This window comes from Ammospiza nelsoni, chromosome 2 (assembly GCF_027579445.1).
Source record: "Ammospiza nelsoni isolate bAmmNel1 chromosome 2, bAmmNel1.pri, whole genome shotgun sequence".
In the NCBI taxonomy this organism is placed as follows: domain Eukaryota; kingdom Metazoa; phylum Chordata; class Aves; order Passeriformes; family Passerellidae; genus Ammospiza; species Ammospiza nelsoni.
This window is the reverse complement of record NC_080634.1, coordinates 32,806,949-32,819,598: the sequence shown is the minus strand read 5'-3', so window position 1 is coordinate 32,819,598 and position 12,650 is coordinate 32,806,949. Positions and strand designations below refer to the sequence as shown.

At 48.3% G+C, this 12,650-nt stretch overlaps 1 protein-coding gene across 1 annotated transcript in view; it reads right to left on the bottom strand.

The window, feature by feature from the left end:
* The window catches only part of LOC132086275 (alpha-2-macroglobulin-like protein 1), a 38,854-nt gene that overhangs the window by 2,150 nt on the left and 24,054 nt on the right, over window positions 1–12,650 (bottom strand). Inside the window, exons 12-30 of the mRNA XM_059491822.1 lie at window positions 12,325–12,555; window positions 11,879–11,942; window positions 10,997–11,142; window positions 9,855–10,004; window positions 9,375–9,491; window positions 8,698–8,845; window positions 8,154–8,265; window positions 6,700–6,925; window positions 6,074–6,200; window positions 5,666–5,787; window positions 5,124–5,178; window positions 4,323–4,406; window positions 3,746–3,922; window positions 3,503–3,584; window positions 2,997–3,153; window positions 2,725–2,799; window positions 1,459–1,621; window positions 610–827; window positions 218–433 (exon numbers count right to left, since the gene is read on the bottom strand). Coding sequence (XP_059347805.1) covers window positions 218–433; window positions 610–827; window positions 1,459–1,621; window positions 2,725–2,799; window positions 2,997–3,153; window positions 3,503–3,584; window positions 3,746–3,922; window positions 4,323–4,406; window positions 5,124–5,178; window positions 5,666–5,787; window positions 6,074–6,200; window positions 6,700–6,925; window positions 8,154–8,265; window positions 8,698–8,845; window positions 9,375–9,491; window positions 9,855–10,004; window positions 10,997–11,142; window positions 11,879–11,942; window positions 12,325–12,555 — 2,670 coding nt within the window. The remainder of the gene's footprint in view (window positions 1–217; window positions 434–609; window positions 828–1,458; window positions 1,622–2,724; window positions 2,800–2,996; window positions 3,154–3,502; window positions 3,585–3,745; window positions 3,923–4,322; window positions 4,407–5,123; window positions 5,179–5,665; window positions 5,788–6,073; window positions 6,201–6,699; window positions 6,926–8,153; window positions 8,266–8,697; window positions 8,846–9,374; window positions 9,492–9,854; window positions 10,005–10,996; window positions 11,143–11,878; window positions 11,943–12,324; window positions 12,556–12,650) is intronic.

Genomic DNA, 12,650 nt, shown 5'->3' with positions numbered 1-12,650 from the left:
AGTGGGATCACTATAAAGCATTTTCATCTTCCGGTACTCTTGAGAGCCATGGAAGCATCATGGTCCTCATAGTTGGGCAGGTTCTGTTTCCTCCCACACACAGGTTTATTGCATTGGCACCAGGCTGGGGTTAAGGCACAGTCAATGCACATTTCCTTCCACAGAGGTGTAGCAGGGTTTTGGTTTTGACAAGATGAGGGGATCTGTGGGAACCTACCCGAGTAAAGACACAGCAGCTGCCGTGGGCCTGCACCAAGAACTTGCCCGGGACCTCTGTCAGTGCCACCTCCTGCACCAGAAGCCGGTTCTGGTAGGAGACCAGGAACTTCTTCCCAAAGCCTCCACGGGACCTCACCCTCACCTCTGCATCCCCCTGTCTGCTGTGTGTCAGTGCTGCATACTTGGCCAATGCCTGCAAGGCCACCACTGTGTCCTGAAAAGGAAAACACAATTACATTTGCATCTCTGACATCCAGGGACACTTGAAATCCTGAGGACCTCCATATCCAAGGACTCCTTTGCCCAAAGCATTTACACTTCCATACGTTGTGTACATATCTTGCAGAAGTTCTTTCTCAAGAAACATCCCCTTCCTTGGCCATGAGTTACCTGTGTTGAGGCAAAGCCTCCATAGGCATTCTGCTGCCTGGTGAGCCAGGCCACGATGCCAGAGGCCATGGTGAGGTTGGACTCTGTGACATTCGGCTTGGAGAGCAGGGCCAGGAGGACGTAGGCTGTCAGCTCCACATCCACAGGCACTGGCTGTGACCAAGTGCTGGTATCGGTTCTGGGCTTGGATGAGGTCTGACTCCAGTGGATCTGCCCATCTGGGAAAGAAAGGTAGCAGAGGGACTCCTGAGGGATATGAGGGAACAACTCCTGTGGCCTAGCCTCCTAGACACAGTGGCTTGTGTCTGCAGAGACCACTGGGTAAACACCTTTAGGCTGGGTCATCACATCACCAGGGCAGCTGAAAATCAATGTATTTTGCAATACCAAAAACTCCACACCAAGGTGACATGCAAAAACTAATATGGCAATAATCTGCATATGCATTACCTCCCAGTTGTCCAAATTCTGTATTGCCTTGTTTGCTAGGTCCACTGACAACCTGGTACTGGCCAGCTGTCCACTGGCCAGCCCTGAGGGTCAGGGACTAACAAGACATGGGGCACCTTGCTCTTCTCTCTGGCATTTTGCAGTCCTGCACAAGAATGCCCAAATCTCTCAAACCCCAACCTCCACTTTAGAAAAGGGCAAGAGATCTGAAGGAAATCAGCACCCACACCACAGTGTTGGCAGCACACGCCATGAGCTCATTCAGTGTATGTCTAAAAGCTCTTCCTGGTGAAGGGCCTGGAGGGTGAGGCTGTGCTCCCCCCATCTGCACCTTACCAAGGGCTCAGAAATGTCACCTGTCCCTTCTCTGGCGTTCCCCTGGCTCCGAGGTCCCCGTACCTGCTCTGATTGCCTTTTGGTCAAGCATGTTGAGGAGCTCTTGTGTGCGCTGGGAGTCCTTAGCCAGGGCGAAGGTGTAGGCCAGCAGGGCCTGGGTGTAAGGGCTGGCAGCCTTGGGCAGGGCAGGAGTGATGCAGCCCAGAGCCCTGCGCACCACCGAGCTCTGCAGGGGAGAGGGACAGGCTGCTGGTCACACACAAACCCCTGGGACACGAGCAGGAGCATGCACACATTCCTGTGCCAGCACAGAAAGCACCCCATTCATTCACTGCGGTGACTCTGTGCCCGGGCCTGCACTCTCTCTATCAGCAGCAGCATCTTCAGCCCTTGGTGGAAGGTGCTCGACAGACCTCCCCCCTGAGCTGGTTTTGGGCTTCAGCAGTGCTCTCCCACTGAAATTAGCACCTTTCCTGAGGGAATAACACCACCATGTCTTACTTTCCCAGGCCAAACACAACAACAGCAAAATCACACAACTGTTAACGAGTACACACAGCCTGCTGAGCAGGGTGACTGTGTTTAATTCACCTTCACAGTGAATAATTGTACTGATGGTGAAAAAGGGGTGACCTGAAGGACATCTATTGCCAGAAAGAAGAATAATTTCCATCTGTCTTCCCTTTTTTTGCCTAAGCCCACTGCTTTCTGTTCCACTAAAAAGCATTGCTTTTTCATTTACTTTTCTGACTTCTAGAGAGCTTCATTTCTCAATTGTTTCTCCATCAAGTTAATTGGTTTTTTATTTGCCTGTGCCACAGCCTAGTGACTAGCTACAATCCTTAGCACTTGTAAGAGCTCCCTCTTATTGTCTTTACTTAACCATGCAGTTACAGCTGCCCTACAGCACTCCCTTCCCAGACTTCTGCTTTATTTGTGAAGCTAAACCCTATTAGGAATTACATTATGTCTATTTACTTGACTGTGGGAGCAGCTCCACCCGCCTCATGATCAGCCTTCAGCTGGGTAGGAACAGCAAGGGCATGGAAGGAGTGGGAATTAATAACTCATTCCTGGGAAATGGCCAACATGGTATCTAGCCATGAAGTCCAGTGGTTCCCAGTAGTTTAACCTCACCTTCTCCCTGCCAGGGATATCATCCTCAAAGGGAGAGTTTTTCCTGAGAAGCTGTAAAATCCTCCTCACCCACTCAATTACTTTGCCCACAAGTCCCTCCAAGGTGCTCTGATGCCTGCCCCAGTGTTACCACTAAGCTATTTAAGATTCAGATGTTAAGACAAGAGCATGGCAAAGAATCCCAGGATTTACCTCTGGTGTTACTCCTGCCTCCAAGTATGCAGCAGTGATGTAGGCAGCCAAGGGGACTTCCCCATCTACGCCTCCCTAAAAAAAGCATAGACATCCAAAAAGCCAGGAAAATTAATAGGCAAATACTGAAGATTTTAAGGAGAGGTCTCATCTGTCCCTAGCTTGCTCCCCCTCAAGAAAGCACTACAACACAGGCAAGTGAATTTAAACAATTACCAGCACACATGGCAAGAACTGCTTGCTGCTGTCCTTCAAGGTACACTGGCTCCTACCTTCATGAATGTGTGGAAAAGTTGTCCCACATTTTTGAAGCAACCACTGGGAAGCTGGTGGAATTCCAGCCAGCTGAGAGCAGCCTGGATAATCCGGTTGTCCAGGTAAATGTATGGCTTGGCTTGGACAAAGCATTTAACCACAAATGCAGTCAGCCTGATTGAGGAGAACAGAAAAAAAAAGGCATGAAAGAAGGAAGAGAGAATCAAAGAGAGGTGGAGAGCATGAAAGAGCAGGAAGAATGAATGGAAAGAAAGAATCTAAGCAGAAGTTGGGGGGAAAAAGTGGGAGTTTGAAATTGGTGGATCTCTCTTTACCTATTGTGCTATTTCTAATGTGCTGGTTCAAGATCAGCTCATCCCCTTTGTGGTGCCCTAGTCCACAAAGCTTCTAGAACACTTTGGATCCAATAGGACAGCAAGGGCTTCATGCTGGAAGCAAGAAGCTGCCCACCTCCTGGCTGTCAGAGAGCAGGTAGACAGCAGGGAGAGAGCCCAGGGCTTACCAAGTATTACCATACTCATCCTTGGTACCAAATTCACTGTAGGAGCCATCAGGGTGCTGATACTGCAGCTGTATCTGGTACCCTGGGAAGCAGGATGGGACATGAGTGCTCACAGTGGTATTTGCAATGAAATTGCTGTGCAGGAATGGGATGGTTGAGTGCTCCAGGTGGAAGGGGAGTGGGAACCTGGGACTGTTGGACACAGGGGAAGGCAGAGGGGCAGGGTGGCTCTGTTGCACTCACCATTGCGCAGGAATCCTGCTGCCCTGGCCTTGATCTCAGGGCTCAGCTGCCTCGTCTTCTCCAGGTACTGCAGCACATAGACAACGGGGGCAAACAGCACCATGTTCTGCTCCCCACAGCCGTGGGGCAGCTGCACCAGGTGGTCCAGGTTCTGCAGTGCCAGCCCCATGAGGTCCCCTGAGACAAAACATAAGCACCTTCATCACCTCCTAGGCAGTAAGATCCACCTCCTCCTCCTACCTGTGACCATTCTCAGCAGTGCACCAAGCAAGGCAGGCCCAGCACAGCAGTGTGGGGACTCCTCTGTCCAGCCACCTTATCAATTCCACATATGTGCCCCTCATATGAGCTGTACACATTCCCATCCTGGCAGGGAAGCTCATCAACCCAACACTCTCTCCCTTGTTGCGTGTTTTAGGTTGTCAGTGATCAGGAAATACAGCCATACACGTGAGAAGAACGTGGCAGTGGAGCCTTGGAAACCTCAGAAGTGGTATGTGGGGAAATTTGGGCTTTCCTTGGGCTAATCTCAGAGATATGGGATTTGCAAGGGTACCACCATAGCTTAACTCCTTACCAGTGACTGAGACGGTGGCTCTGACTGAACCTTCAACCACATTTAGAGGCAGCACCAGGGACACAGACTCCTCTGCTGGATTCCCTGACATCAGTCCAGCAAGGTGTGGGGAGAACAAAAAGAAACAGATTCTGATGAAAAAAAGCCTTCAAAACCCCAGAAACTGTTCAAGGCTGTCTTGTGATAACTTCCCAGTTTTCTGTCACAGAGGCTGTAAATCACTTCCAAAATCTATGTCCCATTCCACCCTTAATTTCCTCCATCCACCTCATGGTAACTGTGCTGTCCTAACACCCCTCTTTATAAAGAGGTTGAGAGGATTTTCTCCTGGAAAACCTCAGGAGTCAAAGTCACCTATTTTTCTCTACAGAAGTTACTCCATATCATTTAAGATTTCAGTTGCAGGTTTGTCTCCTCAATGCTCCTCATGCTCTCAAAATCAGCTGATGCCCCATCATACACCATAAAATTCAAAACAGGAACAGCAATCCTAAGCCATGACCTCCAGCCTTGCCATGTTCAGTAGTGTGGTTTTATTTCCACAGGTGAAAAAGGGCTCAAGCTGTCATATTAGTGCCAGGGATGTTGATGGTTAAAGAGCAGACCTCACCACGTCCCTGCCTCGGAGAAAGCCCTAGCTGGCACCACAATTAGAGTACACTTCTGGAGCTTCATCATGTGGACAGAGGAAATTGTTCAACAAGTTTCCACCTGTTGAACTATTCTGGGCTGAATACCCAGAAGGTGGTTGGACAGGAAGAGGAGGATGAACAGGGTGAAAGAAGAAAGCAATCCATCTACCTTTTTCAGGACACAGGATGGAGCTGTGAGTCTTTTCTACCAGCACTCCCTCTGGCTGTTGGAGCACATAAAAGTAGCATTTTAATGAGCACCCAGGAGAGAAACGGGATTACAAGTGGATTAGAAGAAGGTATGTTCAGAATCCTGGTTCAGGGTGGACAGTCAGCTGGAGTATCATCATTATCACACAAAAATACAAACTACTTTCAGCCGTTTTCACTTCAGATCAGAAACCAGCATGCATTTTCAGAATATCCTAAATTCTGAATATCTGTGAAAATGGTGCCATAAGATTCAGCAGAGAACTCAGGAGACAAGGACATGAAAGAGTGTTTAAAGTTTCCCATGGTATGAAGTGGAGGACATCCCTTTACCTTCTACATCCATCAGCCCTCACAGCTGAGCCCAGCTCAGGCCCTGAGATGATAATTGCACATTTTGAATAGCATTTTGAATTGTAACTCCCAAAATTAACATGCACAAAATCTGGGAATTGCACAAAGCCTACTTTGTGGCTTAGGTAACAGAGCAGCTTGACTGACCCGGACTTGAATGAGCTTGGTGATCGTGTCTTTCTGTCCTTGCTTTGGGACAAATGGTATCTCCTCACCACAGAGCTCTTTGGAGGCCACAGCCTCTGTGCTGAGGGTGATGTTCACAAGCCCTGAAAATAACACACATTTAGGTGCATAAGACACTTTCTGAGGAAAGACTTCCTGTTAATACAATAGACATCACCTGCTGACAACAAAAAAATTGATCAGAGTCCTATATGTTTTTGTACCTCCTAACACAGCCTTGTGAGTAACCGTGACCATAGGATAAGTGCAAATAAGTACTCTGGGTAGCAAAGCAAACAGCTCCTCACTCTACGTCAGCTCTTACAAAACACCCCCACCTTGGTCCCATCCCTTCCCAATTCCAGCACCCCACCTCCCTGTGCTTCTCACCCAGCTGCTCAGCTGTGACACTCCACTGAAAGGTCTTGGCTTCCCCAGCACACAAACAGCTGCTGTAGGCACAGCCTTTGCATGGCTTCAGCTGGAAGCGTGCAGACTCCTCCAGGGTCACTTGGATCTGAAGGGCCAGAAGGGATGGCAGGTGGCAATAAATAACCATCAACAACATAAAAAGGAAGCCCACAGAGGGTAGAAGCAGGGCACAGCCTGAGAGGAATACACACAGATTGTTTGACTAGCCAGGAATCAGGTTGGGAAAGCTAAAGTCCTGGCAATCTGGCCAGGGTTATCAAGGGCAACGTGTGTCTGTGTTTGTGCTTGGGATTGCCCCAGCCCAGGTGTAGGACCTTGCACTTGGCCTTGCTGAACTCCATGGGGCTTGCACAGACCCAACTCTCAATCATGTCAAGGATGCTTCCTTATTTCTCTTTTTAAAAGTGGGGGTAATGTTTTGCCTTTTCCAGTCAGAGGGAATGTCACTGAATTACCATGATTTCTCAAAGGGGATATGGAACTGGATGATCTTTAAAGTTCCTTCCCCTATGAGTCTATGATCACAGGCCACAGGTGTCAGCCATGTCCTGCCTTCCTTGCAGAGGCTATCAGGGCTCACCTACCCTCATGCATTGCTGCAGGTTGTTGGAGACTGTGGCCTTCAAGTTGAAGGTCTCACCCTGGACCACAGAAGATGGCAGTGGCAGCTCCACAAGAAAGGGCTTGGAAACAATCAGCCAGGAGGCTGGAGCAAACCCAAAGCCATTCCATCCTGTGCAGAACATTCCTGCTTTCCATTCTGTGATGGCGTCAGGCACCGTGACAGCGATGCTCTTGTTCCCACTGGGGCTGGGGAGAAGTGGACAGCAACAGAAGCATTTAATTAAATGATGCCACGCCAGGTGACCTGCTCTGTGTTCTTCTCTGCAGAGCACCCCATCCCCTCAGTCCAACCCCTACTGAAGTTGCAGCCCTTGCAGGGTAACAAGGCCTTTTACAAGTGGCGACGCCATCTCAGGCGCTTCTACTGACAGAACACTTGGGTCAATAGGGCCAATAGGCTGCAAGATGCCGTCATTTACAGGCAGCACTTGCCCTTTGCACATCTAAAAATGACTCACAGATGTCCACAGTCTTATTTTTCTGGCCTAGAAATGGAGAACCAGAAACCAGAAACCAACAGAGCAACAGGACGAGCAGCAGTAGGGCTTAGCAGATAAGGTTGATCCAGCCATTTTCTGTCCTGTGAGACACTGACAGCTTAAAGCCCAGTATGAGGGCAGGGCAGAGACTTGTCCTGTGCACACATCACAGTGTTTGAGAGGAGCAGACTGTTCTGCAGCTGCCACCACAGCCAACACAAAAAGCAGATACAGCTAAAGGTACTGGTATTATTCAGCTTATTTCACTGTGCGTGTACAGGAAGGCAACACACACAACACAGAAACTTTTGGTGGCTAGGATCAGGTTGGTGAACAAGTCTAGAGGAAATATCTGCTGCTAGGGGTGAAGAGGTAGATGTATCTGTCAGGACAGTGGAGGTGGGAGAGGGCAGATGTTGATAAGAAATATACTCGGGATTTCAGTCTTCAGAGGACACACAAGAAAATCTTCAAGTCTCAGATGAAAAAATCTCCAAAAGCTCTCTCAGCAAACCCTGTGTACACACTGAGCCTTTCTCACAGGACACAATTTTCAGTCTTGTGAAAGACTTCTATGGACATCAGCTCCCCCTGGATGACAGGATACATCTGTGAGCACATTTTGGGAAATGCAAGCCCACAGGACTACCAAAAGCAGAGTATTGGCAGTAAACTAAGCTGGTTTGCTGCACCTCATGCTTTTCTATCTTCCTATGCCAGCCACCTCTCATGGATGACCAGCACTCCTAGTAGAGGAAAATGCATTTAATGAATACACCAACTCCAGCAATGAGCAGCCTATAGGTATGAGCCCCATGATGTATGTCCTTAAGTGTCTTGCACAGCTGCCTCTGATCTAAACTCAGCTGCATCTGCTGCCTCTCCCAGCCACACAAAATGACCCAGGCTAAACCCCCACTGCTCAGTTTACTCACCCCACAGAATACAAATCCCACAGCCAGGTTTGGTGAAAATGTTTGTGTGCTTTCTTCTCAGCTGCAGAAAACGGTGGAAACATAGTGGGCTGGTAGGTTGATATCAGATGCTCTGTTGGAAACAACAAAGACCTATAGTCACCACAGGGTCGTCAGGTCCTGGTTAAGAGCAGAGGAGCTCCAGCACAGCTCAGGCTACAGCAACTGCAGCCAGCTCTTGGGAAACATGGCAACAGAACAGAATGTACTGTCCCAAATTTTAAAATCCCTTGCCTCATTTCAAATGTCAGAGGTGCTTTAGGGTTTACTTGCACGTGGAGGCACCATGGGACAGGCAATATTTCCTTCACTCTAGAGATAAAACCTTGGATCAGACATCCCACTAACAGCGCTCACATTAGCACAACGGGTTTAGGGACAGGAAACCCTCTTCCTCCTCCATTTGCACTTACAGCAAGTGCTGCCTCTTGGTTCAAATCCAGGACTGCTTTCACATGAAAGACTAAGCCTCCCATGTAAGAAGAAAAAGCTGTCAAATGCTTACTGTTATACAGTTTATGGGGCTGGGCAAATGTCAACATGGGCCTGGAAATAGATATTCCTTTTCCCCGCAGCATAGTTGTCAATGGAGTGGTTGGGCATACTCTGGGTTTCTTGATATTGGTGTTGGACATAATTTTCAACCCCATTTCCTGTAGGAAAAAATTAATCTTTAGAAGATTGTCCTCTCTTCTCTGCCCTCTGCCCTTGTGCCTTCCTGTCCCCTCACACAGTGGGGCTTGGCTGTCTCTGTATTCTCTTGCTTCATTTTAAGAAGGAATAATTCAGATCCCCCGCAATGGGCAAACAAGCTCTTCTAAGGTAATTTATCTGGCCTGAGTCAGCCAAATTTATTCCTTTCAAACATATGGTCATTTGAGTACCATGCCTTCTCTGCCTGCAGGGTGCAATTGCTCATGCTATGAAGATTAAACAAATTGTGTAAAATCCAATTAAAGTAATGAATAATCCTTGGCATCCTGAGTCACACAACCCAAGTGTGGCAACCACACAATGATTTTTCCATATACATTTCAAATCACCTATTCAAATAACAAGGCCTTAAACTGCACCTGTTCACTGTCCTGTCTGCAGCAGCATCCCTTGGATATTGGTAAAGTCAGGGCCCACATTTCCCTCAGTTCATGAATTATCTCAACCCACCAAATCAACCATTTTTACCCTGAATGCTGTAAACACATCAGGCTCATCGGAATTTGGGAGCCCACATGAACGATCATCTTCAGACACTTGGCGAGGATACCTGGCAGTATAAACAGATGGGAACAGCCCATAGATCTGAGAAAGCAAGGGGAAAAAAATCAGTGCAAATTAAACCTGGCATTCCCTTCCTCTCCCGCATCCAAGGCCTGTTTGAGTTGCTTCTGGCTACTGTACATGAACATGTGCCAGAAAGCCCAGGATCACTGTCACTCTTCCTGGGCTCTCCTCTGAGAGTGCCAGCACAGAAGCTGTTTTACCACCGAGTGATGCTCAACATCTTCCTTAATCCCTAATCCCTACCCATCCACACTGGGAACACTGCTGATCCCTCCAGGCCGTGATTTCAGTTTCCTGGAGTTAAATTCTGCACAGGTGCAGTGGCCTCCCTCCCACATGGCGTCAGGAGGGAAGGGAAAACGTCAGGGCAGGCTCCCTCACCGAGTGGCTGCTCAGTTCTTTTCCTGGCTTCATCCAAAAGGCGCTTGGATCCACAGCCCAGACTGCACACGTGGAGCCAGGAGCTGCCTGCAGGTGGAGGCCAACCTGTGAGCCAGGAAGAGTCTCTGGCGTGGAGAAGCTCAGCTCCACCTGGACGGGAAGATTGCAGGCAATGCCTGAGTGACATTTCTAAGGGTGGCCACCCACCACTTCCCAAGCAGGGAAGGGACCTACATGAAGAGAGTTTCCAAGGACCTGCCTTGGATAGACAGCCAAGGAACCTCCCAGGCACCCCCAGGAGGTATTTTAAAAAGACAACACTGAGGTTCTAACAGGAAAGATGCCAGAGGGGGAGCCATCAGCGTGCACATGGAGACATTCCTGTGTCAGAGCACAGCTCTCTCTTCTTTACCCAGCAAACCAGCCAACCATGGTGACACACCTCAGCTGTCTTATGAAGCCCCTTCTTCTGGGGCCCCAGATCAAAAATAAGCCTAGTCCTTATCTCCAGGTGGGAGATATCTCCTTATGTCTTTGTGGGAATGGCCTCAGTTTCCTGAAACTCCTCCTGTTCTTGATTGAATCTGACTTTCTATGGCAGACAAGCAGCTGTGGAGCTGTGGAGCTATGCAGCAGGGGTAATGCCCTCTCAGAAATTCACCTTTGGAGAGAAAGACACAGCCAAGAAAGCAGATTTCCAAGGATGTCACAATGACCAGATGCACTCAGCCCTTTCTGGATGGCCAGTAAAATCCGTTTCTTCCATCAAACACTTTCAGATGCCATCCCAATACTACATATGAGCAATTCTAATTGCTGCAGCAGCAGAGCAGCCCTGAGCTCTCCTGAGAACCACACAAATAATCTGTGCTGGGCTGGATTATCTATGATCCTGCCAGGCTGCAGTTGCCCATGGAGATAGACAGCAACTCTCTGCCTTTCCCAAACACTGCAGCAGCCCCCACAATGCTGAGCACACACTTTCTCCAAACATCACAGCACACCTCACCAGCCACAAACTGCAGTTCCTGTGACAGCATCACACACATTGTCAGCCACACACAGCAACACAGCTCTCCTTTCATGGCAGCAGACACGTCCCTGCTCACACATTTAGTCACAACCTCAGACACAAACCCTACCTTGTTTCTGAAACACGTGGACACACTGAAGATGGCAGAATCAGCAATGATTTTTCCATTAGGGAAGATGACATAAACAACAAGTCTTGGAGCTGGGGCATAGGTCAAGCTGAATGTAAGAGGGACAGAGAAGGAGCCTTCCAGCACTAGATGGAGAAGAGAGAAGATTGATAATGAAAATTGAGTCTGATCATCTTTGCCATTCTGCATGTGTTTAAACCCTTTCCTCCTTTACTGAAGTCTTTCAAGACCTAAGAGATTTCTGGAGACTTATGAAACAATCAGCACATCTCTGGATCTGGTATTCAAGACCAGCAAAAGACTTTTCTATTTATTGCCTTGGGGACACGAAACAGTACTTTGGAGTTCAAGCTTGGCTCCACAAAGAGTGAGATTCTCAGATGTCTTTCAAAGCCTCCTCTCACCCAACATCTCCCATCCCATCAGCAACAGAGATGACCTTATCCCAGAGTACTTATAATTCAGGAATCAAAAAACAAGAGCTGGAGAAACAGGCAACAGTGGGTCAACAGCCATCAAAATTATAAAATGTGGCATCCTAATCATCCAGATTATTTGGAGACACTGTTGCCATGGAGAGTAAGACTGCAGTTTCGTGCTGCTCGCAGGAGCAGCAGCAAAAGGAGACTTGAAGACAACAGAGACTGAGCCTATGGGCTGGGAAATGCTGAATATTCTCTTGGTACAAAACAGAAGGGCAAAGGGAACATGAAATCTGGAAAGGCACAGGTCTCTGACACAGCACACAAGTGGTGAGCCACCCCTGCATTGCAGGGAGACTTACACCATTTGTCCAGATAAGAGGGGATGCCACGGACCCCTGAGTGCTTGCTATGTCATGACACTGGGGAGTGCACTTACTTCTTGGCAGCCCAACCCAAACAGTCTGCTGACCTGCATGGACTATCCCTCTTTTCCCTGTGACCTAGAGAAGAACACAGAAAGGGATGGTCACATAGTCACATAGCTTTTGAGATCACTAATAAATCCTGAAATTAAATTGGGATATTAAATGGGGGCTGGGGGAGGAATATTAGCTTTATTTGCTCTCAGCTAGTAAGGAGAGCTCAGAGATGACATGGTGGCAGGAGAGGTAAGGCCAATACCTGCCCTGCACCTCTGCAGAGTCTAAAAGAAAGGCTCTGCCTTTGTTGCTATTTGTTTCTGCGGTACCAGAATCAATGATGACTGGAGGAACAACCTGTCCCGGCCTGAGCCAAGACTTTGAAATATCAGGCTTGAACCTCTAAGAAATGCTGATCTTGGGCCTTCAGCTGTCACCCACTAGTGCTTCCTCAGAAACTCACAAAGTAGGAGAAAATGACACGCTTGGGCCCATGTTCCAGGTCTTCCTCATAAATTTTGAAGTCCACCTGGACAGACTGTGTTTTATCACAGGGCATTGTCTCTGGCACACGGATAATAGAGAGGAAGCTCCTGCTGGTGCTGTAGAATGGGTGTATGAAATAAGAGGCTCGCTGGTAACTCAAGTCAGCTGTCCCAGGCTCTCTGTCTGAATCTTGATGCAGGACACTTGCCTGGTGAGACAAAACAACAAACCAATTAGTTTCTCTAGTTAAACAATTCAGCTGCAAATCACCTTTGTTAGACAATCTGAGCAATGCCAATGACA